The sequence below is a fragment of the Nothobranchius furzeri genome, chromosome 13, assembly GCF_043380555.1.
Source record: "Nothobranchius furzeri strain GRZ-AD chromosome 13, NfurGRZ-RIMD1, whole genome shotgun sequence".
NCBI classification, from domain to species: Eukaryota; Metazoa; Chordata; class Actinopteri; order Cyprinodontiformes; family Nothobranchiidae; genus Nothobranchius; species Nothobranchius furzeri.
The window spans coordinates 55,675,545-55,703,537 of NC_091753.1; the positions used below are offsets into that span (position 1 = coordinate 55,675,545).

The 27,993-nt window shown below is 48.2% G+C and overlaps 3 protein-coding genes across 5 annotated transcripts; 1 reads left to right on the forward strand and 2 right to left on the reverse strand.

The window, feature by feature from the left end:
- The first annotated feature begins 3,785 nt into the window (after positions 1-3,785).
- mindy4b (MINDY family member 4B) lies at positions 3,786-12,325 on the forward strand. 2 transcript variants are annotated; one of them, XM_054742412.2, is made up of 10 exons: positions 3,786-4,088; positions 7,085-7,204; positions 9,154-9,251; positions 9,616-9,778; positions 10,021-10,086; positions 10,254-10,324; positions 11,404-11,476; positions 11,546-11,716; positions 11,887-12,067; positions 12,183-12,325. In XM_054742412.2, exons 1-10 carry the CDS (start codon positions 3,891-3,893, stop codon positions 12,323-12,325), a joined length of 1,284 nt encoding a protein of 427 aa, XP_054598387.1. In that variant the 5' UTR covers positions 3,786-3,890. The 2 variants fall into 2 exon arrangements, with proteins under 2 accessions (XP_054598387.1, XP_015806414.2); XM_015950928.3 differs by lacking the exon at positions 3,786-4,088 and having other exon boundaries at positions 5,555-7,204.
- An 83-nt stretch (positions 12,326-12,408) lies between these two features.
- tsen34 (TSEN34 tRNA splicing endonuclease subunit) lies at positions 12,409-19,265 on the reverse strand. Of its 2 annotated transcripts, none has more exons than XM_015950888.3 (5): positions 18,980-19,265; positions 16,609-16,866; positions 13,271-13,400; positions 12,912-13,199; positions 12,409-12,835 (listed from the first exon to the last, which is right to left on the reverse strand). In XM_015950888.3, the coding sequence occupies exons 2-5, from the start codon at positions 16,855-16,857 to the stop codon at positions 12,648-12,650; spliced, it is 855 nt and encodes a 284-aa protein (XP_015806374.1). In that variant the 5' UTR covers positions 16,858-16,866; positions 18,980-19,265; the 3' UTR covers positions 12,409-12,647. The 2 variants fall into 2 exon arrangements, with proteins under 2 accessions (XP_015806374.1, XP_054598388.1); XM_054742413.2 differs by lacking the exon at positions 18,980-19,265 and adding an exon at positions 17,777-17,859.
- A 567-nt stretch (positions 19,266-19,832) lies between these two features.
- eif2a (eukaryotic translation initiation factor 2A) lies at positions 19,833-27,952 on the reverse strand. The gene is made up of 16 exons (XM_015950887.3): positions 27,844-27,952; positions 27,150-27,219; positions 26,990-27,061; positions 26,793-26,911; positions 26,614-26,713; positions 26,462-26,544; positions 26,257-26,330; positions 26,048-26,192; positions 25,865-25,981; positions 25,607-25,763; positions 25,238-25,322; positions 20,946-21,278; positions 20,759-20,872; positions 20,578-20,691; positions 20,337-20,402; positions 19,833-20,223 (listed from the first exon to the last, which is right to left on the reverse strand). The coding sequence occupies exons 1-16, from the start codon at positions 27,869-27,871 to the stop codon at positions 20,158-20,160; spliced, it is 1,743 nt and encodes a 580-aa protein (XP_015806373.1). The 5' UTR covers positions 27,872-27,952; the 3' UTR covers positions 19,833-20,157.
- Between the last annotated feature and the right edge of the window lie 41 nt (positions 27,953-27,993).

Consider the following 27,993-nt stretch of genomic DNA (forward strand, 5'->3'; position numbering starts at 1 on the left):
CTCTTTCTTTGCCCTGTCCCCTGCAGTGACACCAAACCGGCTCGTTCGTCTTCAGAAGAGGACGTGCTGACAGAGGAGAAGATTGAATCGGTTGGCTCTGACTGGACCATTTGGTTCTGCAGGGGGTTGGTGTTGTGTTGTTTAATTGCTTGGCTCAATAGGAAGTCCAGAAAAAACCTGGGCGGGTTTAAACCCCGGAGTGTCTCAGGTATGTGTCTGATCATAATTGGACCTCCAGCAGGCTGGCAGCAGGACACGCTGACCGGCAGCCAGAAGATGCCCCGGCGTTCCTACTGCTCCTGTCTGATTCCAACGCATCACAGCTCAGACGGGCTGCGGGTTCCTCTCAGGTAGGAACTGCGGCGAGGCGGCGGCGCAGAACCAATCACGTCTCTGACAAAAGGCACCTGGAGCTGCAGGTGAGTGTTCTGCTCCTGTTGGAATCAATGCTAGACTGATTCAACTCAGCATGAACTGAGCTGCCTGTCGACTAACTGGTGCTGAGTGATGTCTGTGGTGCCGGTTGCTATGGTGATGCTGGGGGTGGGGTCCACTCCTAGAAGTCTGAGGTGAGTGGAAGGAAGCTAGAACACTCAGGTGTGTTTGATGGAGAGGAAACAGTTTGATCAACAGCAGGTAAGATTCATCCTCATTCACCACCACCGGGTCAGTTGTGACCGGTTACGTTACGCAGGTGACGGCGTCAGCCGCTGACTCAGCAGGTGTTCGTTTGAAATGACACTTGGATCAAAAAGTGCTGGACTCTTTGGAAATAATGAATCTGTCTAATCTGAATTATCCCTAAATGCTGATGAATTATAGTAGATTTGAAAAATCTGTTACCATTGGATGTGAGAAATCCTGAATAGTCTAATTATAACATTTAGTTATTTGTGTTGAGAAGAAACCAGCCGTCCGCCAGACTCCTGGCATCATCAGGGTCAGCCGCCGCTGTGGGGTCTGACCCGTAGCTCCTTCCCTGTGAGCCACTTCACAGAGAAAACATCATCACGGCAGAGGTTTATCAGGAAAACATCAGGCAGCAACCTGAATGTGACCTCCTCACTTCCTGATGATGAGGTCATCTCTGGATTCTGCTTTGAAGATGAAGGAGATCATCAGCGAGAGGAGGCGGCTCCATGATTAACTCAGAACTGCTTCCCTTTGACCTGCAGAGATGTACTCCACACAGCTGGAGCTGTGTGCGTGTGTGCATGTGCGTGCGTGTGTAAGTGTGTGTGCGTGCGTGCGTACGTGTGTTAATACCAATCCTCTGTGTGTGTGTGTGTGTCTGCGCGCGTGTGTGTGTGTGTTAATACCAATCCTGTGTGTGTGTGCGTGCATGTGTGCACGCGTGTGTGTGTGTGTGTGTGTGTGTGTGTGTGTGTGTTCAAAAAGCCATATCATCAACATTCCTACTGAACAGATCAGAGGTCAGCCCCAGGACAAGTCTCTGTGTGTGTGTGTGTGTGTGTGTGTGTGTGTGTGTGTGTGTGTGTGTGTGTGTGTGTGTGTGTGTGTGTGTGTGTGTGTGTGTGTGTGTGTGTGTGTGTGTGTGTGTGTGTGTGTGTGTGTGTGTGTGTGTGTGTGTGTGTGTGTGTGTGTGTGTGTTAATACCAATCCCAAAGTTGGTCCCAGAGCAGACGCCGACTCTGGTCTGAGATCAGCTTCCTCTTGGTGTCTTTAACATGATCAGAACTCTGAGCTTCACTTTGTTCCGGCCCAGAGGGTTCTGATGCTCATTGTGAACTCACTGCCCCCTGTTGGTGAAGATGCTGGACTGCACCCAGGTCTGTTTTCAGCTGCTGAGAGTCCACAGAACCAGGTCACATATCAGTCGGGATGGATTCAGTTTCACTCCCACATTTACCTGCTGCTGTCTGCGTCAGCTAGATGATCCAGGACCAGTCACAGCTCAGAGCGGTTGGTCACGAGTCTCGTTTACTAGCGCGGCGTTGGGAGGAATGACTGGCACATGCTGTGGGACCAGCGGTGGATATTATGGACTTTGGACCAGACTACATCAAGCTGCTGCAATATGAAGTCAACAGGAATCCTGATGTAAGTTCTGCTTAAATCCTGGTTCTGATGATGGCAGGGATAAGGACTGTCTCCAGAACTTTCTTTTTACCTGAGGAGGAGAGCAAGCGAAGGTTTTTGGGTCTTTTTGCTTCCCACTGTCGTCCTCCTGCTCACATTCACAGTGGCTGGGTTACATCCTTTTATCCGAGGGATTGGGATTCATTTTTCACGTCTTGCCTGGCAGTAATCAGAATTGTTGTCCGAGTGCCAAAAACAAGCCTTACAGATTCACTCTCACGGGCTATGTCCGACTGACATTAAAACTTTATTAGAATTGCTCTGGGTCCATTTAAAATCCCAACAGACACGGAGACGGAAATGAAAGAAAGGAGGAAGAGGAAAGGAAATGAGAAATAATAAAGAGGTACGAGACTCCGCTCCTGAAGAGAGAGAGAAGAAAGAGACGACACAACAACACAGCGCTGAACATATAATGATGTTCCTGAAAAGTACACGTGACAATTAATACGTGGTGTCATTGACCGACGACAGCCCAAGTTGTGTGTCTGAAAACACCTGAGCTCATACTTGTGGCAACACCTTACAGGAACCTTTGTGTGTCCATGCACCTGTGTATATAAGGTTTCTCCATAGGAGTGTCCAATAGTGAGATCATAGCAGAGAGCCCTCAGGCCCCGCCTACAGCCGCCACATGGATCCAGCCCGGATCTCAGCGGACCGAGACCTAAGGGCATCCAGACCCTGGAGAAGGCCCAACAGAGCCCAAGGGCCCGGGCTGGGAGTAAGCCAGCAGATGCCACAACACCCGGCCCCAGACACGAGAGCCACCACCCACCAGCAGAAGACCTATCAGGGGGAGGATAGGCCTCAGACGTTGTAGTGGTCTAAACGTCCCAGGAGAGGGGCGGAGTCCACAGGGCCCTGGGTGTGCACCTGTAAGGATGTCTTAGGTGGGAGTGTTTAAACATGTGTCTTTAATAAAAAGTGTAACTTTATTAAAATTAACTTACTGCAACCGGTCAATCTGATTCTGGAGCTGAGATGATTGAGATTAGTGGTTCTGTGGAGAGCTCTGAGATGATTTGTACCGTGAACAGGAGCTTTAGAATTAAACTGGAGCCGTGCTGTCCAGGGGCGTGTCCAGGGAGTGGCCTGGGGTGGCAAATGCCACCCTTGGAATCTGATTGGCCACCCCAGGTGCCAACACACTAATTTACCTTTAAATAGGCTTTTCATTGTCCACAAAAGGCTTGGGGGTAAAACAAAAAAAGCATAACCATTGGTGCCACCCATGCACAAAGTTGTGCCTCACCGGGGCCACCCCATTTTAAAAGATCTGGACACACCACTGGTGCTGTCTAAAGTAACCCTTGGTCCATGTGGTTCTGATGGTTCAATTCAATTCAATTCTATTTATATAGCGCCAAATCACGACAAGAGTCATCTCAGGGCACTTCACATAATAAACATTCCAATCCAGGTCAGTTCATTAAGCCAATCAGCAAAAAGTTTCCTATATAAGGAACCCAGCAAACTGCATCAAGTCACTGACTAGTGTCAAGAGTCTTTACAGCAGTCCTCATACTAAGCAAGCATATCGCTACAGTGGAGAGGAAAACCTCTGGATCCGATGCCGTCTGAGGCGTCAGAGCTCACAGTAGAAAACAGTGGCGCTGCTCCCCGATACGGGTTCTGATTCAGTCTGTTTGGACCAGTCGTTTAACCATATCAGTGGCTTTATGTCCCGCTGGACCCTCCGGACATGTCTTCTCCTCAGAGACACCATCGTTCCTCCTCATTTGGACATGAGGACAGGTGACGGTGTCTCTTATTGGTCATGTGACTGAATGACGACCTACCCAGGTGTGCCTTCCCCTGTCAGCAGATTGTTTTTGTCTCAGAGGTTGATGGAGGTGGGAAAGGAGGAGCAGCAGGAGGAGGCTCCTCCCACCTGCAGTACGCTTCCAGCACCATGCTACATCCCACAGAGATCGGTGGTCTCCACAAACCTGGGAGGAACTCCGGTCACCCCCCAGCTAACTGAGGTAAACATCAGACCTGAACTCTGACCCTGTTTCACTTCATCATTGAGCTTTTTACGTTTATGTATTTCGCTTTTGTCCAAAGCGACTCACGGGTGATAATCAAGCCAGCGGGTTGCCCCTGAGGCTAACAACAAACACTGTTCAGCCAGTCCTAGGTAGCGGTGAGGCAGCATAATCAATCATAGAGGGAAGCCAAGATGGAGTGAGCAGTAGAGTGGGGGGACGGGTGCTGGGAGGGTGCTAGTTTAGAAGATGCCGGGTCTTCAGGAGTTTCTTGAAAAACAACAAGGAAGCCCCTGTTCTAGTAGTGCTTGGTAGGTCCTTCCACATCTGTGGAACGACACACAAAAAGAGTCTGGATTGTCCTGAGCGTGGTGTAGGCAGCCGACGATCCTTCGATGACCGGAGCGGCCAGGCCGTGACGTAAGCCAAGAGGTAGATGGGAGCTGTACCATCCAGGACTTTATGCAAGTGCTAGCAATTTGAATTCTGGACCATGTGAAGAGGTCTCACAGTACAGGCTGGAAGACCAGTTAGAAGGGCGTTGCAGTCATCGAGGCGGGAGACGACAGTAGATTGGACCAGGAGCTGGGTGGTATGTTGTGTTAGGTACGGTCTGACCTTTCGCATGTTAACCCTCTCAGGCTCAAAGTAAGGTTTGATAAAAAGGATGAACAACTTAGTCCTTCAGGGGTACTTCTGAGTTAAAAAATGCTCATGAGACACGTTTGTGGAGTAACCAGGAAGACAGGTTTAACGTTGCAAATGTGCAACGCCTGCATCCAGAGGGTTAAACAGCGCAAAGCGGCATGAACGAGCGACAGAGGCAACGTGATCTTTAAAGGTCGGCTGGTCATCAATCACAACACCCAAGTTTCGAACTGCCCTTGAAGGAGCAAGAGATGGTCATGTTTGGGGGAAGGCGCCTAACCCAAGACATGCAGAACACAACACAGACCAAAGACGGGGTGAAAAAATAAAATAGTTTTACAAAATAAGAAAACTGAGGATGCACTGACGTGTCTGCGGCTGGTACTGACACGGGAGCTCAGCGTCTGGAGAACACTGGTGAGCATGTGTTTAGTTCCTGAGGTCCTTTTTAGTCCGAGCTTAGTTCAACAGAACTTACGGTAAGATGAGAGTAGCTGGCTGGAGGAGGGAGGAGGTTGAGAGCCGGGGGGAGCGCAGGAGAGGGAGCACAGGTGGAGATGAGCAGGGCGTCCTGGTGGAAGGGAGACACTGAGCCGTAATGTCTGAGGAGAATTATGGAGAACGGTGAGTGGGTCCAGGAGGGTCTGAGTATCCAAACCCAGGAGTCCTGAGGCGAGTATCCTAGAGCTCATTGACCAGAGGAAAACACTGGAATCCTGGAGGAGATAAAGAATCCTGAGTCAGCTCCTGGAGGTTAGCTAAAATTCCAAAAAAGTCCAAAAACCTAGACTAAAAACACTTCAAGAAAACATTATCCTAGAGATCCTAGAGTAACACGAGTGGCTGGGTACTACCAAGCTGAGGCAATCTTCTGGCGTCAAATTGTGTCCTCCATCCACCTTAAGTAGGAAGCACCCCGCTGATTGCAGATCAGGAACAGCTGGTGGCACTCCCTCTCCTGGCAAGAGACTCAGAGATGTTAATGAGAATGAGGAGTACTCACCCCGGCTCATGACAGAGATAGGGAATCGTTTTGGATTGAGATATATATATATATATTTAAAATGAGCAAAAATAGACAATTGTGATTAAAAAATGTTAAGGAAGAAAGAGAGTGAACAGGAAAGAGGGAAATCAGTGGATCCTGAGGAAGGTGGAATAGGTGGGGAGAGCAGAATAAAGAGAGAGAGGTGAAGAAGGTCATACAAAAGCCAGCTTGAACAAGTGAGTCTTCAGCTGCTTTTTAAAGGAGACCACTGAGTCCACTGATCTCAGGCTCAGGGGGAGAGAGGTCCAGAGTCTGGGGGCCACAGCAGCAGATGATCTGTCACCTTTGACCTTTAGCCTGGTGCTGCACAACCAGTAGGCTTTGATCACTGGACCTCAAGGACCTGCTGGAGGTGTAGGGACAAAGAAGATCACCAATGTAAGGTGGTGCTTGTCCATGTAAGGCCCTATAGACCAGAACCAGGATCTTGAAATGAACCCTGAAGTTGACTGGCAGCCAGTGAAGCTGGAGGAGAAGCGGGGTGATGTGGGTGTGTTTGAAGGACTTGGTCAGAAGCAGAGCACAGGAGTTCTGAACCACCTGTAGACGTTCAGGGAGGTTCTGCTCAGACACGTGAAAAGAGAGTTACAGTAGTCTAAGCGTGAGGAGATGAAGGTGTGGAGAACTGTCTCAAGTTCAGAGCGGGACAGAATGGGACTCAGCTTAGCAACGTTCCTGAGATGGAAGAAGGAAGAGCGAACAAGAGAACTGACATGAGAATCCAGGGTGAGAGCTGGGTCAAAGGTCACGCCAAGATTCCTGACAGAAGGTTTGGTGTGAGAAGCAAGCTGACCAAGAGAGTCTCTGACTTTGGGAACCAGCTTGTCTGGGGCACAGATGAGGATCTCAGTCTTATCTTCATTCAGCTGAAGAAAGCTCCCACTATCCAGGTTTTGATAGAGTCTAAGCAGGTGTGTAACAGCTGCAGCTTAGACATCTCATGGGGCTTAAAGGAGATGTACAGTTGGATGTCATCTGCATAAAGATGGTAGGAGATTCCTTTGAAGGAGCTCAGGATGTGCTGAAGAGGAAGCAGATAGAGAAGGAAGAGCAGAGGCCCCAGCACAGAACCTTGTGGGACACCATGGGTAAGAGAGGTGGTGGAGGACCTAAACTTGGAGACGGCCACAGAAAAGAAGCGCTCAGAGAGATAAGAGGAGAACCACTCCAGATAGGCCAACCCAGTCTCTCAGCCTCTCCAATAGCAGGTGATGGTCAACAGTGTCAAAGGCTGAATCCACTAAATAGTCCAACAGAAGCTGCAGTGGGTCTAGAACTGATCCTTTTCTCCTTTCAGAACCTGAGGAGGATTCTGTTTGGTGGAACGTTTCACGTTTTTAACTACGAGTGGAGGAAATCTTACTTCCAGTTCAGAGAAGCAAACAGTGAGCTGTCCTACGCGCTGGATGCTGACCGGGTGAGAGACCACAAACTAGTCAGAACACGAGATCTGCTGCAAGTCAGAAGCTGAGAGGACCACACTGGCACCAGCCTGAAAGTGCTTGCTGAGAATAATCCTAAACAGTGTAAGACTCAAGTCGGCAAGAGTGACCGCCAATTTAGCCAATCAGACGTCACTAAAAGAACGTTGCTTTGATGTGTAACTTGTGAATCTTGAACTTTTCTTTTCTCTGCTCCACCCTTCTGCCTGATCAGCATGTGATCTTTACACAGGTGATGGAGGACATACCGGGTAATCCTGGCTCACCCCTTTAGTTGTGCTGCTGTAGGCTTAGAATGCTAGCCTCGAGCTACCAGGCCATAGCAGCATTCCGGCTGGCCAATCACAGCTCTCTTTAGGGGTTTCAAACTGATAAAGTGGACCAATCACAGAGTTCTATCCACTTTGTGGGCCAATCAGGGCCCTCTATTCATCTGGTGGGTAAGAACAAGATAGCAATAGCTCGTTTGAAATGGCTTTTACATCAATTATGGACCATTTGGACTTAGGCTTTATAGATTCTTGAGCAGATAGATGTATTTAAGTCCTTTATTTAGAAAAAAAAAGTATTTTCGCCTTCTTCAACAGCGGACCGCCTCGTTTACCGACATCTGTTGCGGTGAGTACGTCACGTTGTTCATTGTCAAGTAGCATGCGGTGATTGTTGGAAAGACAACGGTAGAACCCGCCCTACAACACAGAGCTGTCAATGGAGCGTTGCCAGACTAAATGATATATTTATTTATGGGCGGGCCAGACTAAATGATATATTTATTTATGGGCGGGCCAGACTAAATGATATATTTATTTATGGGCGGGCCAGACTAAATGATATATTTATTTATGGGCGGGCCAGACTAAATGATATATTTATTTATGGGCGGGCCAGACTAAATGATATATTTGTTTATGGGCGGGCCAGACTAAATGATATATTTATTTATGGGCAGGCCAGACTAAATGATATATTTATTTATGGGTGGGCCAGACTAAATGATATATTTATTTATGGGCGGGCCAGAATAAATGATATATTTATTTATGGGCGGGCCAGACTAAATGATATATTAATTTATGGGCGGGCCAGACTAAATGATATATTTATTTATGGGCGGGCCAGACTAAATGATATATTTATTTATGGGCGGGCCAGACTAAATGATTTATTTATTTATGGGCGGGCCAGACTAAATGATATATTTATTTATGGGCGGGCCAGAATAAATGATATATTTATTTATGGGCGGGCCAGACTAAATGATATATTAATTTATGGGCGGGCCAGACTAAATGATATATTTATTTATGGGTGGGCCAGACTAAATGATATATTAATTTATGGGCGGGCCAGACTAAATGATATATTTATTTATGGGCGGGCCAGAATAAATGATATATTTATTTATGGGCGGGCCAGACTAAATGATATATTAATTTATGGGCGGGCCAGACTAAATGATATATTAATTTATGGGCGGGCCAGACTAAATGATATATTAATTTATGGGCGGGCCAGACTAAATGATATATTTGTTTGGTCTGGCTTGCCAGTGTGGCAAGGCGGAGAAACGAGGGCCCGGGTGGGATTCGATCCCCAGACTCCCGGGTGAGGGTCACGCAAGCTAACTAGTCAGCCAAAGGGACATCCCCTCGGCCAAGTAGCCAGGGCGCATGATCAATCGGGACTCTGCGACAGGACGCTCACTTTGCCGCACCAGGCTATTAGAATGCTGGAGGACATATTGGGAAATCCTGGCTCATCCCTTTAGCTATGCAGCTATACTGCTGGAGACACACTGGCTTATTCTGACTCATTCCTTTCTTCCTCATCCGTCCTTTTGGATGAATCTTATTTACAACAAAGCCCAACATATGCACTGTTACACCAACCGCTGTTGTCTCACCTGTTCAGGTGTGTGTTTCAGGGTGGAGCCCAAGCCATTCAGATGGTGATACAGGCTCGTGTCATCAGAGAGCTGCTATTTGGTCCAAGTAGTGGCACTGGCAGACAGTCGCTGCACAGGTGAGAACAGGCGACACCCGCACCTGCGATCAGCAGGAAGTCACGTGAAACATGAAACCCAGTTTACTGAGCTGGAGACGGTACCAGCTCACCCTAACCCTGACCCAGCACAACCTGAGAAACCCCGAAGCCAGAAACCAACTGAGGTTTACACACGAGGCCGTGGATTAGATTTTCATCTCACAAATCCAAGAACTGATCAAACGGTCCAATCAGAGAATAAGGGGAGGTCCGGTAGGACCTCAACGACCCACTTTACAGATTTGTTTAGAGAAAGAGGTGTGAAGTATCTGATAACTGTGAGAACACCACCAGTCCAGGACATCTCAGGGATTTAATGGACTGTTCTTGTATCTTGGAGCAGCCTCCAGGACGTAGGACAGGGAGACCAAGAGAAGGCCTTGGCAGTTGCACTTTCTGATAGCCTCTGGTTGGTCGGTGAGGAGAAGGCCACTGTTACCTTGGTAACCGAAGACTACTGCATCACACCTCACCTGGACTACAAACTGGACAACTTTACAGAGAAGGTAGAGTCATCCGCAGCATGTCTTCCGTTGGGGTTTATGTGATGCCAGCGAACCAGAAGAGTTTCAATGACGCTCAAAGTTTGGAGACATGAGGCACTGCTGGAGGCTGTCCCAGATCAGCGAGCATTGGCTCAGATTTGGGTCCAACGGTTGCGTGTCTGTGGATGTCCAGCATTCCTCATAAAGGTCCTGGTAGGCTGATGATTCCTCTCACCCTCCTTCTTGTCCATCCTATCTTCCAGCTGCAGCTGTTCACGTTTGACAAGAAGGACGACGTCAGGAAGTTCATCCTTGATCACATCCAATGTGTGAGTGGGTTAAGAAAACATCCCGTCATCTCTGACATCTAAAAATCTAGCCAAAATTTGAAGTTTGAAGCCAAAAGAGTTTAAGTTTGTGCAGATACGGTTCCCGAGGTGGATCTGGGATCCCAGACCCACAACTCCTTAAAAACCCGTTCCGTATGTGTTTTTAGTTTAAGGAGGAGGGGAGTCACGGGGTCATTCTGTTCCTGTACAGCCTCATCTGTTCACGTACACTGGACAGGTAACGCACCCGCTTCTTCACAGGAAACGCAGGACTTTCACAATAAACCCTAACAATTATTATTACGGTTAAATGCATCAGAAAACTGAACTGAGACATTCACACACCAGTGTCAGTCTGTTTGATCTAGATGATCAAAATGAACATGAAACAACTGAATAGAATATAAGACAGTCTGGATCTCAGACTGAGAAGGAAGCCAAAGGAGAAAAGATGGTTATCAAAATGGAAAAATGGTGAATAAAAGCCACGTTTTCACATTCGTAGAACACACACACACACACACACACACACACACACACACACACACACTAAAAAGCCTCGGTGAGATGTAGCACAAAGCTCTGAAGTTGATTTAAAAACACTTTTTCTATTCATTTTGGAAAAAATGGGTTTTGACTTTGGTCTAAAATTAGACGGCACTGTGGAGTCGAGACGTTTTTCAAGTGAAGCAGAAGGAGAGCGAGTGTAAAGCAGACAGATTAAAGGACAGTGCTGGACCAAAGGGGTGAAAGGCCTCTTTAAAGAGCAAGTCACCCCCTACCAGAGTATTACTCCACTCCCACTTCCTGTTTGAAAAAATGCAACAAATACTGTTGCTTGGCAGACTGAGAGGGCGGAGCCGCGAACAAATACACACACACACACACACACAGGCTCACACCGGCATTGTGACATCATATGGTACCAGCTAACGTTCTAGGGTACCTCTTAGCCAATAGCGATGGCAGATTTAGATTCAAATGCAGTGCAGAGTTTTTACCTGACAACGGCACAACACTGACAGTTTTAGGCAGAAATTTTAAATTTTAACTAAAATGCACTAAAGTGCAAAAGTATTGACTACACGTGTCCGCAGCACGATTAGACACACATTTATATAGTATATCAGAAAAAAAAGTTGATTTGGGGGTGACTTGCTCTTTAATCAGACAAGAGGGAATTCTGTCAGACCGGGACCAGGTCAGATCTCAGGTGGCTCTTCCTGGTTCTGGTTTGGCGTCTCTGAGGGGCGTGTACACCCGTAGAGCTGCTCTGAGATCAGATCAACATCGAGCTTGTCCCTCTCTTTCTCACAGGCTCAGAGACGACCTGGACTCTAACACCTCACACCTGCTGCACCTGAGTCTAGGGAACTTTGTGTGTCATCAGGTAAAATAACGCGACCCTTGTCTGCCCCGGGAGCTGAGGTCATCGTCGGACTGATTCTCGTGTCTGCAGGCCTTGTTGAGCCTGCTTCTGACGGGCAGAGCCAGTCCTCAGCTCTTTAACGGAACGTTGGACAGCAGTGAGGACGGCCTGGAGCGCCGCCTCCAGGGCATCCTCGCTCGTGGTGATGTGGGTTATCTGTACTGGAGCCGGGAGCAGATGGACAGAGGGCTGCTCCCACAGGTGGGTTCTGTTGGTATTCTACTCTGACCCAGAACAGCTGATTAAATCGTCTCCTGGAAAGTTCCTGATCCTCCTGAACAGATGAGTGGTTTGTCCTGTCAGCGCTGGGTCAGGTACGGTTAAATGTCAGACCCAACATACAAACCAGGTGTGTGTGTGTGTGTGTGTAGGTGGGCAGCATGCTGAAGACGCCCCGGTTTCCTGTTTGGGTCTGCTGTATCAACGGCACCTACTCAGTTCTGTTCAGTCTGAACCGCTCTCTGCTGTCCGACTGGAGAATGGAGCATCAGTTCCAGCTGTTCTACTACAACGGACAGAACTCTCACAAAACGACGACCCGACTGACCGTCGGTGAGCACAGAGGTTCTGCGTCAGGTCCAATCAGAACCCTTCAGGTCCAGTAAAGGTTAGATCGGGTCTGATTAGTTTTCTCTTAGGTCCGTAATCTGCTCTGCTTGTCCTGCAGATACTCACTCCCACCACTGGGAGGCGCCATCCTCTGACCCGGGTGGAGACCTGGAGAAAAGATTCCCTTCTCTGGAGATGATCATAAGAACCAAGTGGGCCGGAGCGGTCATCAACTGGAACGGAACCGACCCATTTTACTGATGCTGCGATGGATGCGTCCACCAGAGCTCAGAACCATCAGAACCAGACCGGGTTTGAGTTAGTCTCAAAAATAAAAAAGCAGATCTGGATGATTCGTTTATTTCACACGTTCACCTCCTTTTTAAATAAACTTGAAGTGAAATCAGCCGATTGCTTTTTGCTTCATCCTTTTGAACATTATGATATCATGAGCCGGATCAGTCCGTCGTAGCGGTTCTGCTTAAGCAGAACTCGAGTCCAGATCCGCCTTCAGATCCCTGACATCCCTGAAGCCGGCAGGACTCCGTCTGGGGTCCCAGACAGAACCGATCCAGTCCGATACTTACACCATGCCGCTCCACTGAACTGATGTGTAGTGGACTGGTCCGTTCGGCGCCGGAGAGCACAGCAGGACGGTCTTCTTCACGTTGCAGCCGAGACGAGCTGCAGCGAGGATGTCCAGCAGGGAGACAGGCTCGTCCAAAGAGAGACAGATGGCAATGAAGTGGGCGTGGAAACGCAACGGGTCACCTGGGGACACGACTAAGACAGTTGGTGGACGGCAGCTAAGGAGGGACAAATGAGACACAGCCAGATTCAGTCTCACCTGGATACACCAGGAAGTCTCCTCCAAACTTTCCAGCAGAGGTAAGGAAGAAGCCCCGCCCCCACAGGTCTCTGAACACCAGGTACCTGGTGTCAAATTGGGCATTGCCCTGATCTCTGATTGGCCAGTCAAGCTGCAAGAAGGCCCGAGCCTCAGGACAGTAGTTGAGCCCCGCCCTCGTTGTGCTCAGCTGGATCGCCAGGGCCGACCGAGGGAAGGTGAAGTTCTGGTCCAGATCAAGCAGCCGGCGCTGGAGAGCTTCATCTGACGAGGTACCGGACCCCGATCCTGCAGACCAGAATCAGAACTGTTGCACCAGACTGCCAAAACACCGCAGACGGATGACGCAACACTCTTACCTGACTGTGATGATGTCATCGCACGCTGCAGTGCTGACTTCCTGTCCTCCAGAGCGAAAACGCTTTGCTCTTCAAAACTCCTCTGCTGTTCCTCCTCATACTGCTGCTGAAACTCCGCCCTCTCCACATCCTGACAACAAATCAAATGCACCCTCAGTCCCACTGAGGGGCGAGACCCAACCTGATGACCTCATCGAGAACCATCTATGATGTAACGCACTGATGAGTCTGAATCGTTAAACGACAGGGTTGGGCATCGTTTGATTTTGAAATATAATCTTTGAAAATGTTATGTGTGGCACAGTTTTTACGTTGGTTTCAGGGTAAGGGTTAGGGTGAGGGTTATTTTTGGTGATTGGGTCGTTTCCATTTGCAGCTGGGTGCAAACGAAACAGATCTCGTGGGGGGGACACATATCGATGTAACACCTGTTCCAATCGATGCTCGATGCCCAACCCTATTAAACGGTTTATTTCTGACCCAGTTCTAGCTGTTTCCATCCCATCCAGGGGCGGAGCTATGGGTGGGCCTTGGTGGGCACAGACCCACCCAGTTTGACAGAGCGCCCACCCACCCACCAGGGGCAGGGCCAGGCAGTAGCTTGGTGTTGCAATAGCTACACCAAGATGTGGCCAAGCAAGCAACTGCTTAGCAACCCCAGTTATGTTGTAACAACAATTACAATATAAAATTATGACTTTAATGAATGTGCACTTTTTTCACTGTGTAATAAAAAATACTTTAACTTTTATATCTGGTCGTCGTCTTCCTTCGCTTATCCGGGTCGTCGGGGGCAGCATCCCAACTAGGGAGCTCCAGGCCGTCCTCTCCCCGGCCTTGTCCACCAGCTCCTCCGGCAGGACCCCAAGGCGTTCCCGGACCAGATTGGAGATGTAACCTCTCCAACGTGTCCTGGGTCGACCCGGGGGCCTCCTGCCGGCAGGACATGCCCGAAACACCTCCCCAGGGAGGCGTCCAGGAGGCATCCTGACCAGATGCCCAAACCACCTCAACTGGCTCCTTTTGATCCGGAGGAGCAGCGGTTCTACTCCGAGTCCCTCCCGAATGTCTGAGCTCCTCACCCTATCTCTAAGGCTGAGCCCGGCCACCCTACGGAGGAAACTCATTTCGGCCGCTTGTATCCGCGATCTCGTTCTTTTGGTCATTACCCGAAGCTCATGACCATAGGTGAGGATCGGGACGTAGATCGACCGGTAAATCGAGAGCCTGGCTTTCTGGCTCAGCTCCCTCTTCACCACGACAGATCGGCTCAGCGTCCGCATCACTGCAGACGCCGAACCAATCCGCCTGTCGATCTCCCGATCCCTCCTACCCTCACTCGTGAACAAGACCCCGAGATACTTCCTCCACTTGAAGTAGGACCTCTCTCCTGACCCGGAGTTGGCAAGCCACCCTTTTCCGGTCGAGAACCATGGTCTCAGAGTTGGAGGTGTTGATCCTCATCCCACACAGAATATATCTGGTATTAATTTTAATAATATTATGAATGTTTTCCAGTTTGCTTGTTGGGAGTTGTAATTTGGTCTTTTATATTTAAAAAAAAAAAGCAAACCGGCACCTGCTTACTGACACTAAGCAACTATTAACCTACTGCTGAGAAAATATTCTGATGCCAACCCTGCCACCCAGTGAGGAAGCATCCTCCTGCCCTGGACTTCTCACAGCTGAACCGGGCATCTCCCGGAGTCTGCAGATGACATCATTGATATTGTCGGTGGTGTAAACTGAGAAAGGACTGGGTGTGAGGGGGAGACAGACGCGCAGCATGCAGCAGACACGCAAGGACCTTTTATCTGATGCTTTTTCTCTAACTTACGTTAATCCGGTTTCATTCGGGTATCTCGTTGGGTCTGCTTTAGTCCTCTAAGGCCATTTTATTTGGTTCTGTTCATTTTATTGTTGTTGTTATCTGGACCGAGGGTTCGGGTGGAAGATCCCGGAGGTGATGAGTCGTCCCGAACCGCGTCGATGCGTTGCTGTCCGTGGTCCTGAATGTGACAGGACCACCTGCTTGAGAGCTGGTGAGGAGAGGGGGTGTGGTCGGAGGTGTATGCTACTTAGTCAAAGTGTGTGTGTGTGTGTGTGTGTGTGTGTGTGTGTGTGTGTGTGTGTGTGTGTGTGTGTGTGTGTGTGTGTGTGTGTGTGTGTGTGTGTGTGTGTGTGTGTGTGTTGGATAAAAACAGTATTGGACGTATGGATGTATGGAAATGATTTTGTCTGGGTACCATCTGGTGTTTGGTAATTCAAACGAAGGTTCATTCCTTGTTCATATTTTGTTATTATTCTGCGCCTCCGGCAGGGAAGTTCGACCTTGAAGGTCTGCAGTCCTGTTATCACAAAAAGCTCCCTAGTGAATTCCAGACGGAGCGTTTCTCTGTTATACCAAGAACCCGGGAAAGTTTGCTTTCTGTGAAAGGGGTGGGTGTGTTTATCTTTTAGTGTGTGTGTGTGTGCTATGTTACTTGTGAATAAAACCTTTTTGCGAGCTTCTGCTCATCGAGAGACTAAACAGACCTCCCATTGGTACGTGTCTTACTTTCTCTCCGGTTTTGCAAAATCTGGTGCTTGATTATTGGTTGTTTATTGATAAATGGTATTGATAACCTAATATCTCTAACCCCCTTGTGTGCGTTGGACTTTCTTTGAGATACGCCTGGATTGAATTAAATAAAATACCCAACAGTGTGTGTGCGCGCGTGCACTTGGATCATGCTTGCTGATTATTGCCTGGCACTAAGCACGCCTGGCTGAGATTAGAACCTGTCCAAGGTCCTGAAAGTTCACACAGAGAGTGTGCAGGTCTTGGCCCAGAGCGGGAGTCCAGCGTCGGTAACAGTCCTTAACATTGAAACTTAACAGAGATCCATGGAATAAGTATCTAAGATATCATCTTCTATCATAGGATTATGTGGCTTGAGAGATTTTATTAAAACACGTGATTTTGACGTGCACGAGCGCGGCGCACATCTCATATGAGCTTTGAAATTAATTAGGCCCATCCAGATTTTTCTAGGCCCACCCATTTGCTACGTTCTGGCTCCGCCACTGATCCCACCCACCAGCTGTTGGAACTGCTATAGGTCAGTACCAGTTTACGGCTCTGCAACAAACATTTAAAGTCTAAATTACGTATGATGTCACAGGGGTGTAAACATTCTTACACCCTCCTTCGTGACATTTGACTGAATTATGACGCTTTCTTGAGTCTGCCCGGTATTTTCTGTTACCGTTGGTAGTGTGTGATGTTTCTTGGGATTGTGCCTCACAGGGAGAGGCACTCGTTATCTCACAGCGACAGTAAAGTCATTCATTCAGACCTGGTTCCGTGGAGGAAAGGCCGCAGCGTGGCGCTCCCTCAGCAGTCTCTCCTCCTCTGGCAGCAGCAGCAGTGGTCGACCCAGTTTGAGGTTCTGTCTGGGGGCTCTGGGCAGTGAGCCGAGCAGGGCCCCCACCACACTCTGAGACCTGACGGTCCTCAGGTCCTGAGCACGCCACAGGAGTGGGGTGGAGTCACAAAGACTGAGAGCCACTACAGGGTCGGAGCTCTCCTGGTTCTGGTCCTCCATCAGCAGGATCTGCCAATCAGAACGAAGCCACGTAAACTATCTGATTTCTTTAAACAACACATAATCACCAATAAACTAGGAGTAGGCCAGGATTATCCCACATAATTTCACTAGTATGAGACACTTGGAACAACGGTAGTGAGGAGCTAAAGGCATGCCCATAACTGGAGGGTTGCAGGTTCGCCTCCCGCTCAGTTTATTGCAGTCGTTTTCAATTCAAAAATACTTTATTAATCCCAGAGGGAAATTGATTGCTGTAGTAGCTCAGAATAATAATAATAATCAAGTCATCAAAGAGTTGTTGTATATTACAACGGCTGTTGGCAGGAAGGATCTCCAGTAGCGGTCAGTGTTGCAGCCAAACTGAAGAAGCCTCTGACTGAAGACTCTTCCGTTGTCGGACAGTCTTGTGAAGAGAATGCTCAGGGTTGTCCATCATTTTCTTGATTCTCTGGAGAATCCTTCTTTGCATTATCTCCTCCAGCAGTTCCGAAACTGACGAAACTCTGGCTGAGTCCTTGAAAGGGCTTGGAGTTCCTCCATCTTGTTGGCCAGTGATCTCACATTGCCCATTATGATCGATGGAAGAGATGGTTTGAATTTCCTCTTTCTCTGTCTCCGTTTTGCTCCCGCTCTGCATCCACGCTTCTTGCGTTTTAGCTCATTTGGGATTTTTGGCTTCAGCTGAGGTATTATTTCAGCCTTTCACATGTTAATCAGCTGCTCCCGATTGTAAACCAGCTTGTTGCCGTGGTTACGCATCATAACAAATGCTCAAAAAGTGAAAAAAGCTAAAAAAATAGCAGTAAAAATCCTCCAAGCTTCACAGCACCAGAAACAGAAAAGTAAAGTGTCCAAAAAAATACAGTTTTTCTTGAGAAACTAGAAGAAAAAATACCCAAGAAAAGGCAAAACTTACATATAGTCAACAGAGCTACTCCAACATGCAGCCACCCAGAGCAGCGCCGTTCCGGAAAAACTTTGTACCTAGGGAAGACACCCCCCCACCCCCCACCCCGCTCATGGTGGTTAGAGGAACTGACGGCACCCATGTACGGCAAGCTGGCCTCCGTCAGTGCACCACAGGAAGGTGTTCTGAGAAAACATCCTACCCATAGGCTAATTTTACGGTGTTTTACATGACACTAACCCTAACCCAAAAAATCAAGTATCAACGTCAATAAAAAGTACTAATACTTACTACTGATCTATTTTCCTGCAAATATGACAAAGGAGTAGCATTTCCTTTTTGTGTTGCTCAGGAACAACAGGTAGGACGGTTTACGGGGTAGGAGAAGTTCCCAGAACACCGGCTGCGGCTACAATGTAGCTCATCACCACCAGTGTGTGAATGTGCAGGTAAACAGGCATGTTGTAAAGCACCTTGGGGGGCTGTAGGACCCCAGAAGGAGCTATATAAATAAAGGCCATTTATCACTTTACTTGAATTGTGCCTTTAATTTTCTGTAGGTTGAACAAACGTTTACAGCGATTATTAGAATTAAGATTAAGGTCAGAGTGAGTGACGTCATCAGCTGCTGCTTCAAGGAGGAAATATGAATCTGCACTAAAAACTGAGATTTCACAGGAACAGTAAAAAGTGTCTAAAGTCTGCCTCATTGTGCTGCAGTTAGCATTAATACAGGGTACGGTGGCACATTATCACTAGATATCACAACGATTCCTCTTTACTGTCGGTAAGGAGTGGAGGCAATTTACCAATTATTTCACCATGGTAACTAGAGAGAGAGTAATATGACTCCATTCACAATCTGGTACCAATAATAATAATAATAATAATAATAACATCCTGAGTTTGTTAGTATTTGTTGTAAATAAGAGCCCGGGTGACCAAGACCTCTGACCTGCAGCTAGTTTACTATGTAATCCCACTGATTAAGGTTAGGGTTAGGACTAGTTAGGGTTTGTTGACACAAACTAACTAGCACTTTGGTTCGGTCTGATGGACCCGAGGCTTTCTGTCTCACGCATGCGCAGACTTTGCGGATTTTCTAACCGGTACAGTCTGACCCTGCTCTCAGACAATCCGAGTCCTGGTCTGGTTCTGCTCAGAAACCGAACCTGAACGAACTGGAGAGCAACCTTTTACCAACTACCTTACCAGCAAGTGCCTCCTCCGCGTTTGGCTTTACGACCTGCCGTAAACCGCTTCGCTTTTGTTACAACTTTATTGAACGCGTAAGTTAACAGCACAGGCACACGTTCCTCCCAGCTGATCCACTGTCAGGAAACTGGAATGTTATTTCAGATAGTTCAGATCTGCCTAACTGCTTTAGCAAAACATAATAGTCATGGCATTCATATTTACTAAATAAGCATTAATAACACCTCTAATAAACTCACTACTACTATAGATCCATCTGTAGGTTAGGCAGACATGCGATTTAATAAAAACCAGCTGGTATTTTTAGTACAACCTTGATTATATTTGTTTGAAGGACACAAAATCCTATCACCATCCAACTAATACCAGTTTCTACTATAGCTGTACTCACTCCTGTTCCATGAGGTCAACATACAAGTAGAGGAATTGTTGGTAAAAAATCATTTTCCCAAAGGAAACCTGGCTTTGCTGCTTCCTGGGCCCTGAAGCAGGTTTGGTTGCTGACCTTCTATGGCCTGTTCTAACTACGACCATTAATGTGGTTTTATTGTTCTTCGTGAAGTTTATATGACAGGTTCAGCCATTTGGGTCATCACTGACTGGATGAATAAAAGCACCACAGATATAAGGTGACACGATTCAAGGCAGTAACAATAAACCACCGGATCTAAACTAGTTGTTTAATTATAACCAGTTTGACTCAGCACTCACTCGTACACCCTAACGCATGAGGATCTGAGGACAAATGTGTTCTGGTGCTGCAGCAGAACAGAACTGGACCTGGTCCAAAAGAGAATCTATCGCTCAGTATTTTTTTAGACAAAAAAACAAACAAACAAACAGACGCTAATAAGCAGGGTCAGGCTTTTATTATGAAAGGAACACTGTCAAAACAAAAGTCTTTAGATTTGTAAACCACTGCACTTCCTGTTGCCTACACTTCCCAGAATGCCTCTGGGCGGTGCTGCCACAGGTAGGAACGAAAGCAGGTCTAATCAGTTCACCTTAGCGATTAGCCCCGCCCCTTAGAAACCGCTGCCCTGATGAAGAGCCACCAGACCTTTGGGTCAGCTCAGTCAGACCCTCCCAAGCACATCGCCACTCCTCACTGGGTCGCTGTACAAGAGGGATGCATGATGGGACGAGGGCGTGGCTGAAGGACTGAGTGGCTTCTTCTACTGTCCCACCTGCAGATCCCGCAGCTCCTCCAGGAGCTGCTCCTCCTTCTGGATCTTCTCCAGCTGCAGGAAACACAAGGTTCAGATTCTGGTTCAACAGGGTAACGCATTATCTACGGTTACAGGAGGGCGTGGTTCTAAAGGCAGCTACACTGCTTTTGCAGAACCTTCCAGACCTGGTTCTTCTGCAGAACTTTCCCAGACGCCTGTTGCTCCTTCAGCTCATCGATGGCCTTCAGTTTCTGGAACACACGGATGCATAACTGACTCTCTGGCCAATCACAACGCAGAACACCACCAACATCCTCCAATCACCTCCAGGGACGGTGGCCCTGAAGGACCAGGATTGGCCACGACTGCTGTGTTTGGTTACAGCGGCCTGTCGTACAGACACGAAGACTCCGACATGCTCTTTACCTTCTTTAGGTTCTTGATCTTCTTGTCGGTTTCTGGATCCCCGTTGGTCTCTTCTGATTGGCTGCTGCTGACGGGGGCGGAGACAGTTGATGGTTCAGATTCACGTTTGGCCTCCTGCAGACAAAAACTTAGTTACATCTTCACCTGGCAGGGTTCAGCAGGTAGGAAACAGCCTGCTCACCTGCTTCGCTGCTTTCTTAGCTTCTCGTTTCCTCTGGTTCTTCAGGGCAGATTTTGAAAGACTCTTCTCCCCGGAGAGTCCCGGTCGGAGGTCCTGAGGAGGCTCGTCTTCATGCTGATTAACACAAAAGTTTAGAACCAACACCGCGCAAAGCACCTGGACCCGCATGAAGCTGCTGAACCCTTACCAGCTTGGAGCTGGGCGTGGCCGGCATGTGTCTCAGCGCAGGTGGGCGGTAAGCCTGTGTGGGCGTGGCCTGTGTGGTACCCAACTCACTTGGCGCCGCTTGGTACTTGATGGGTCTTTCAGGAAAGCTGCCGACAGGGAAGGACTGCCAGCGGACCTCCCAGAGCTCTGTCCCGGCAGCCAGATCCACTCTGTGCAGAACCGAACCGGTGTAGTGCCAGATCTTGTATCCGTTACTTACCCTGAGCCGAGGAGAGCAGGTTGCCGTGACAACGTGCTCTCCATCAGGACACCAGGAAAACCATGTGGTGTCTGTAGCCTGAAGTTTGGTCACCTGAGGACAAAGACTCAACATCAGGGACAAGTCTCCTCTAGATTTTCACTACGGCATGTATTTGAACATTTATTCTGCCTTTCTTTAAAAAAAGACCCACAAAGATATTTCAGTTGGATGATTTTGGCCACTTTCTTGCAAAGCTTGGAAGCCGCTGTATTCAACAAGTCATTGATGACGAGAAGAGACAAACGCTTGTTAAAAAAAAAAAAAAAAAAAAAAAAAAAACCTGGACTTTTGTTTCTACATCAGCTGATCCGGAGAGAACAGGAAGTCACATCATCCTGTGGAACCAGCTCCCAGCTTTAGTCCGTGAGGCAGACACCTTGTCTACTTTTAAGAATAGGCTTAAAACATTTTTATTTGATAGGGCCTGTAGTTAAAATCTGATGTTAGCCTAAATCTGGACAAGTGGGAGAGTACAGGGAGGTGGCGTGTACAGTCGGTAAAGACGGCTCTCCCTTGCCCTGCCTCCAACATGCCTCCATCTAAATAGGATAGATTATCCAGAGTTATCTCTGTAGTTATGCTGCTATAGGCTTAGACTGCTGGAGGATACACTGACCACTTTCCACACTCTACTACTTTCTTCTACAATCTGCTCTTTAACTGTATTATTTCTTGCTATTTCAGCTGTTAACTTTATTTTCTCTCTAAGTGTTTTTCTCCCCAGAAGAAGCTACAATGATGTTCTGCTGAGCTGTGGTGGCCTCATGGAGGGCGACATCGACTAGCACACTGCTGCTAACCACTTAAACATCTCCCTCTCCTGATAATAACTTTTTGCTTTCCTTGACGTTGGATGTGCTACTACTAGTTTATCCGTTTAATTATAGATCCACTAGGATAAATACAATAAAGTTCTCTCGCCAAATAGAATATTTACTTAGACATCACAATATAACTATAGACACATTACCTGTCTGTGTGTCTCTCTCTCTCTGTGTGTGTGTGTGTGTGTGTGTGTGTGTGTGTGTGTGTGTGTGTGTGTGTGTGTGTGTGTGTGTGTGTGTGTGTGTGTGTGTGTGTGTGTGTGTGTGTGTGTGTGTGTGTGTGTGTGTGTGTGTGTGTGTGTGTGTGTGTGTGTGTGTGTGTGTGTGTGTGTGTGTGTGTGTGTGTGTGTGTGTGTGTGTGTGTGTGTGTGTGTGTGTGTGTGTGTGTGTGTGTGTGTGTGTGTGTGTGTGTGTGTGTGTGTGTGCTCTGTCTTCTCCATCCATGGAGGATGGCTGCTTATACTGAGCCAGGATTCTCTGGAGGGTTCTTCCTGTTAAAAGGGAGTTTTCCTCTCCACTGTCGCTGCATGCTTGCTTAGTATGAGGATTGCTGTATAGTCACTGACACAAGTCAGTGACTTGATACAATTTGCTGGGTTCCTTATATAGGAAAAATTATTTCTGATTGGCTTAATGAACTGTGAATTGGAATGTTTACTGTGTGAAGTGCCTTGAGACGACTTTTGTCGTGATTTGGCGCTATATAAATAAACTTGAATTGAATTGAATCATAGTTTTAGATGCTTTATATGTCCACATGGGGGCACCAAAACCGCAGAAAAAAATCTAAAATAGTGGAGCGAAGGTACAGACTAGAGGGCTGCATCGGGATTGGGTCCCGCCGGGTCCCGCAGGACGCAACACAAATCTTGCGGGGGTGGGCGGTGTGAATTTTGCTGCGGGCGGGAAAGGTTCGCTAAAAGAAACAGTGCGGGATCGGGATGAGTATGATGATGAGTATGGAAGCTGAAACAAGGTCTTTATGACACAAAAACCAAAGCAAGGCAAGTCAGACATTTGGAGGAGTTAGAAAAGCGACCTCGATCACTGCTTGATTACAGAGGAGAATAGAATATGAAACAGCCTTGATTTCATTAACCCTTTAAGCACCACACAGTAGCTCCTTTATGTATTTTTTAAAGAATTTTTTAGGAGTTATTTGAAATCACATGCGCCGAGGCGTCACCGGTGATCCTGGTGACGCCTCGGCGTTAAAGGGTTAAAAACTAAATGAAAACAAAGTGCGTCAATCCTGACCAATGTGTTAAAAGACGTGCAGGATCTGATCAATTTGTTTTTCCCTCATTACAGTCACAGAGATAACGGCGCAGTGCGCGGCTCTGGTGGTGATCAAGTTACATTTTATCTCTTTCCAACAATTTTCACAAGAAAACAAAACAGTTAAAAGCAGGGATTGTGTTGTGTTGACCGGATAGTTCCCGTATTTGACCGTTTATTTTGACAGAGAAAGAGTAGAAAGAATTACCCCGACGCATGCAGACGAACTGACATTTTATTCTACGCACATCGCAGATGTAGCTAAATCACTCAAGAAAAGATTCCCATCTGAACATCTGAGCTGGACACCGCTCAGCGCAGCTCGCTGTCAGCGCGTACGTACGGTACACAGTGAGCTGAAGATGTGGAGAGGGGCTTGGAGCACGTCGCAGAACCAGAGCCATGCTGAAGCAAGTGTTTTCCAAACCCTGTCTCTCAGAAAGACTTGTCACTTAGAAAATGTTGTCGTCTTCCTCCGCTTATCCGGGTCCTGGTCGCGGGGGCAGCATCCCAACTAGGGAGCTCCAGACCGTCCTCTCCCCAGCCACCTCCACCAGCTCCTCCGGCAGGACCCCAAGGTGTTCCCGGACCAGATTGGAGATGTAACCTCTCCAACGTGTCCTGGGTCGACCCGGGGGCCTCCTGCTGGCAGGACATGCCCGAAACACCTCCCCAGGGAGGCGTCCAGGAGGCATCCTGACCAGATGCCCAAACCACCTCAACTGACTCCTTTCGATCCGGAGGAGCAGCGGTTCTACTCCGAGTCCCTCCCGAATGTCCGAGCTCCTCACCCTATCTCTAAGGCTGAGCCCGGCCACCCTACGGAGGAAACTCATTTCGGCCGCTTGTATCCGCGATCTCGTTCTTTCGGTCATTACCCAAAGCTCATGACCATAGGTGAGGATTGGGACGTAGATCGACCGGTAAATCGAGAGCCTGGCTTTCTGGCTCAGCTCCCTCTTCACCACGACAGATCGGCTCAGCGTCCGCATCACTGCAGACGCCGAACCAATCCGCCTGTCGATCTCCCGATCCCTCCTACCCTCACTCGTGAACAAGACCCCGAGATACTTAAACTCCTCCACTTGAGGTAGGACCTCTCCCCCGACCCGGAGTTGGCAAGCCACCCCTTTATGTGGCATCCACTTAGAAAATGTTCCCTGATTATGAAACTTTGGCTGAATAGCGCTTGTTCTTGTCTCCAATGTGGCGACACATCCAGGAGCCGTCTGAGGAGAAGCCCAGAATCTCACATCCTCTTCAGCTCAGAAAGCGCCGATGTGATTACGCACAAGCGTGACGCGTCAACCCGGTCTCACAGTAAGACCGGGTTGGAACTGTTCAGGTTTACGAAGACAATCTTTACATTTGGAATTAACATACAGATATTAAATTATTTCAGTAAAATATAAAGCTTTTTATTTAAATATCCATTCATTATTTTACAAGCACAGAGAGCCGCATCAGATGGATGGAAGGGCCGCGGGTTGCCGACCCCTGGTATAGCCTATAAAATGACATGTTTTCTCCAGGACCAGAGAGGACGCAAACTCAATACCTCTTTTATTGTGAGGTAATAATTTCTCAGAGTTTTGCGGTTGCGGGCGGGAGTGTGTAGACATGCACGCTGCGGTTGCGGGCGGGAGTGTGTAGACATGCACGCTGCGGTTGCGGGCGGGAGTGTGTAGACATGCACGCTGCGGTTGCGGGCGGGAGTGTAACACACACGTTGTGGTTGCGGGCGGTAATGGTCAGAAATTCAGCGGGGGCGGGCAGGAGCGGGATGAAGAAAACAGTCCAACGCAGGGCTCTAGTACAGACCCAGAAGACATCTGGATCTGGAGAGGGCGGGGCTGCAGGTTCAGATTCTGTCAGCAGTCACACACGGGTTCTGACTCACGTGCTCACCTGTTTGTACTTCCTCACGTCCCAGACCTCCATCTGCCCCTGCAGGTTCCCAAAGCCAGCCAGAACCAGGATGTGGCCCTGAGGACTGAGACCAGAAAGGACGGTTTACTCAACAGTACTACAGTCACAGAACCGGTTCTGATCCGACACTGAGCAGGTTGGATCAAGACTCAAACAGACCTGAACATTAAGTTGAACTGAGCTTATCAGTTCTGGTTCTGTACATTAGAGGCAGACTCAGAACCATCTGATGGTGACTCTAGAACCTTCGACCTCGGAGTGGAAAGCAAGAGTATAAAGTTGTGCCGACAGGTTCTGGTACCAGCTGGTTCAGTCTGGACCTGCGATGGAGACTGATCTCAGGCTCACCTGTAGTAGGCGGCATTTCTGGGCCCGGTTCCGAAGTCGAATATGGGCTCGCATTTCAGGTTGAATACAGTGGCTTTGGCGGGCATGAAGCCGTACACCACACAGAACTCGGAGGAGTTTGGACTCCAGACCACGTCATAGATAGGTCCGTTCTTCGCTGTTTGAATTCAAAAAGAGAGGCAGGGTGAGTGCGTCAGAACAAAGTTCTGGTTCTGGTTTAATGGATGACTGGAAGTGTTGTCCGAACCCAGTTCTTACCGAGCTGTACCACCGCCGTCTCTCCATTCACGGCCAGGTAGTGCAGCGTCTGCTCTCCATAGTACGATGCCCCGCTTTTATCCACCTCGGTGCTCGCCGTCACCAGGACTGCCGACGCTGAGGGAACAACCCACAGGTTAGCTTTAGGGAACCCCGGCTTCTGCAGCCGTTCTGGACTCTCACCTTTCCTGTTCCAGTGCATGCTGACCCGGTCTGCCTTGAAGAAGCTTTTGTTGGCGAGCGCGGCGCTCGGACCTTCCAGAGCTGGATATTGATAGAGCCTCACAAACGACGGAGCTCCTTTGCTTCCTGGAACGTAGACGGCAACCTGTAGGGACAAACGGATCAGACAGCCGGACCTGGATTGAGTCTTCCTGTCCACTTTTCCTCACCTTGCTTGGCTGAGTTCCAGGTGAGAGAGCGAAGTCCGATACTTTCTGCATGTGCAGCTTGTTGGCGATGGAGTCTGAAACAAAACATTCTGGTCTTTAGACGTCCGGATCCGGATCTGAGACCAGGGCTGCCCTGGTTTACCAGCCACTCCTGTAGACCACCACCTACTACACCCCCACTGAAGCAGATGAACAAGTTTCTTACTGAAGTCGTTGTTCTCGTAGAAGTGCAGCTCATTGTTGACGCTCCTCACACAGATCTTCTCATCTTCAGACCAGATGGGACACCTGAGGACAAGAGACCTCATTAGAATTTCAACAACCAATCAGTGAGTAGACTGAGGCCTCCAGACTCACCAGGAGTCCACCTTTTTCTGATACAGAGATTTGATTGGACGGCCGCTTGGTAACTCCCACAGCCGGAGGTTGGCCTCGCCCTGAGGACTGTCCTGCGTCTCTGCAGAGACCAAAGAGAAAGCCTCGTTCACTCTGTCACGTCTGATTCATCCTCCACCATATGTCCTCTAAAGTCTTACTGGTGTATGGTTGCCAGGTAACCAGGATGTTGTTGAGGGGAGAAAACTCTATCAGAGCTGTCTTTGGGAGTTCAAAGTTGGACACTGTGGACCCATCTATACATTTGACCACGTGGACACTGAATGAAAGAAAGACAGTCACTTGAGCATTAGCATCCATCATCACGTCGATAGGAGACAAGACGATGAAAGTCTACCTGCGTCCGTTGCACCATCCAAAGAGTGTCCCATCTGTGCTGAAGGTGAGGCACCTGCTGGGATGGGTGTCCCTGAGAAGCAAACAAAAAAGGTTGATGCTCATCTGTCCATCTGTCTTTCCGTCCATCCATCTGTGGACAGTCAGAAGTGAACCCTTACCTCTGAAAGGCAGGGTGGGGCTCACAGCGGGGGGGTCCACTCAGCAGAGACGTTCCCTCTGATCCTCGGACTGAAACAGAAACAGCAGGTCATTTGTGTCTAGAACCAGCAGGAAGACATCCGTGCAACAACCTGGTCTCTGTAGAGGTACCACTGCCTGGTCCGCAGCACAAAGCCTCAAACCTGTTACCAGGAAGCAGGAAAATAACAGGTCTGGACCAGCGAGTGTCCAGGTGTTATTAATGAAATAACACCTCTAATGGTCCAGATATCAGAGACGTCATCAGGACAATGGGTTAACAAACCCTGCTCTTATTAATAAAACAGGGAAAATGTTGGGAGGTTAAATAAAATAAATGAAAATCATCTGATTTGTTATTCTGACCCAAATTCATTTCATTTTAACTTGTGAAGATTTCAGTCTGTCGGGGTCAGGAAATTCTAGTAAAACCGCTTCAGCTCGGTGCATCAGAGCTCCTAGTCCACCAGGTAAAATTAAAAATTCGCCTTTATTTGAACCTTTATTAGGAAACTTTCGTGTCACAGACGTGATAGACACGTTAATAAAGCATTTTTGACGAATAAAGCTGCAATAAAACATTGAAATCAGATTTATTTTCACTAAAAGGTCGCTATCGGATCGGTGTAAACATATAAACTCGTTCAAAAAACAAAGAGTTTAAACCTAATTTACCTGCTAACAGCGGCACGGGGGGCGCCATGTTTACATGTGTAGGAAGGTAGGTAGGAACCAAAGACCTTCCGGAAATGCGTCACAGCGGAAGTAGGCGGGCTCCTCAGTGCCACATCAGCGTAAAACACCGATTAGCAACAAGAGTTTCTG

What these genes read in the sequence shown, in the direction of transcription:
- mindy4b (XM_015950928.3), top strand. Translation starts at nt 6,728, where the DNA reads ATGGGGCTTAAAGGAGATGTACAGTTGGATGTCATCTGCATAAAGATG. An exon ending in ACAGAGGGCTGCTCCCACAG is followed by an intron (nt 11,717 to 11,886) that starts GTGGGTTCTGTT and finishes GTGTGTGTGTAG; the next exon opens with GTGGGCAGCATGCTGAAGAC. An exon ending in GACGACCCGACTGACCGTCG is followed by an intron (nt 12,068 to 12,182) that starts GTGAGCACAGAG and finishes CTTGTCCTGCAG; the next exon opens with ATACTCACTCCCACCACTGG.
- tsen34 (XM_015950888.3), bottom strand. Translation starts at nt 16,857, where the DNA reads ATGGAGGACCAGAACCAGGAGAGCTCCGACCCTGTAGTGGCTCTCAGT. An exon ending in CCTTTCCTCCACGGAACCAG is followed by an intron (nt 13,401 to 16,608) that starts GTCTGAATGAAT and finishes ATTTGTTGTCAG; the next exon opens with GATGTGGAGAGGGCGGAGTT. An exon ending in GATGACATCATCACAGTCAG is followed by an intron (nt 13,200 to 13,270) that starts GTAAGAGTGTTG and finishes TCTGGTCTGCAG; the next exon opens with GATCGGGGTCCGGTACCTCG.
- eif2a (XM_015950887.3), bottom strand. Translation starts at nt 27,871, where the DNA reads ATGGCGCCCCCCGTGCCGCTGTTAGCAG. An exon ending in GGATGGTGCAACGGACGCAG is followed by an intron (nt 26,912 to 26,989) that starts GTAGACTTTCAT and finishes TCTTTCATTCAG; the next exon opens with TGTCCACGTGGTCAAATGTA. An exon ending in AAGTTCTGCAGAAGAACCAG is followed by an intron (nt 20,224 to 20,336) that starts GTCTGGAAGGTT and finishes TGTTTCCTGCAG; the next exon opens with CTGGAGAAGATCCAGAAGGA.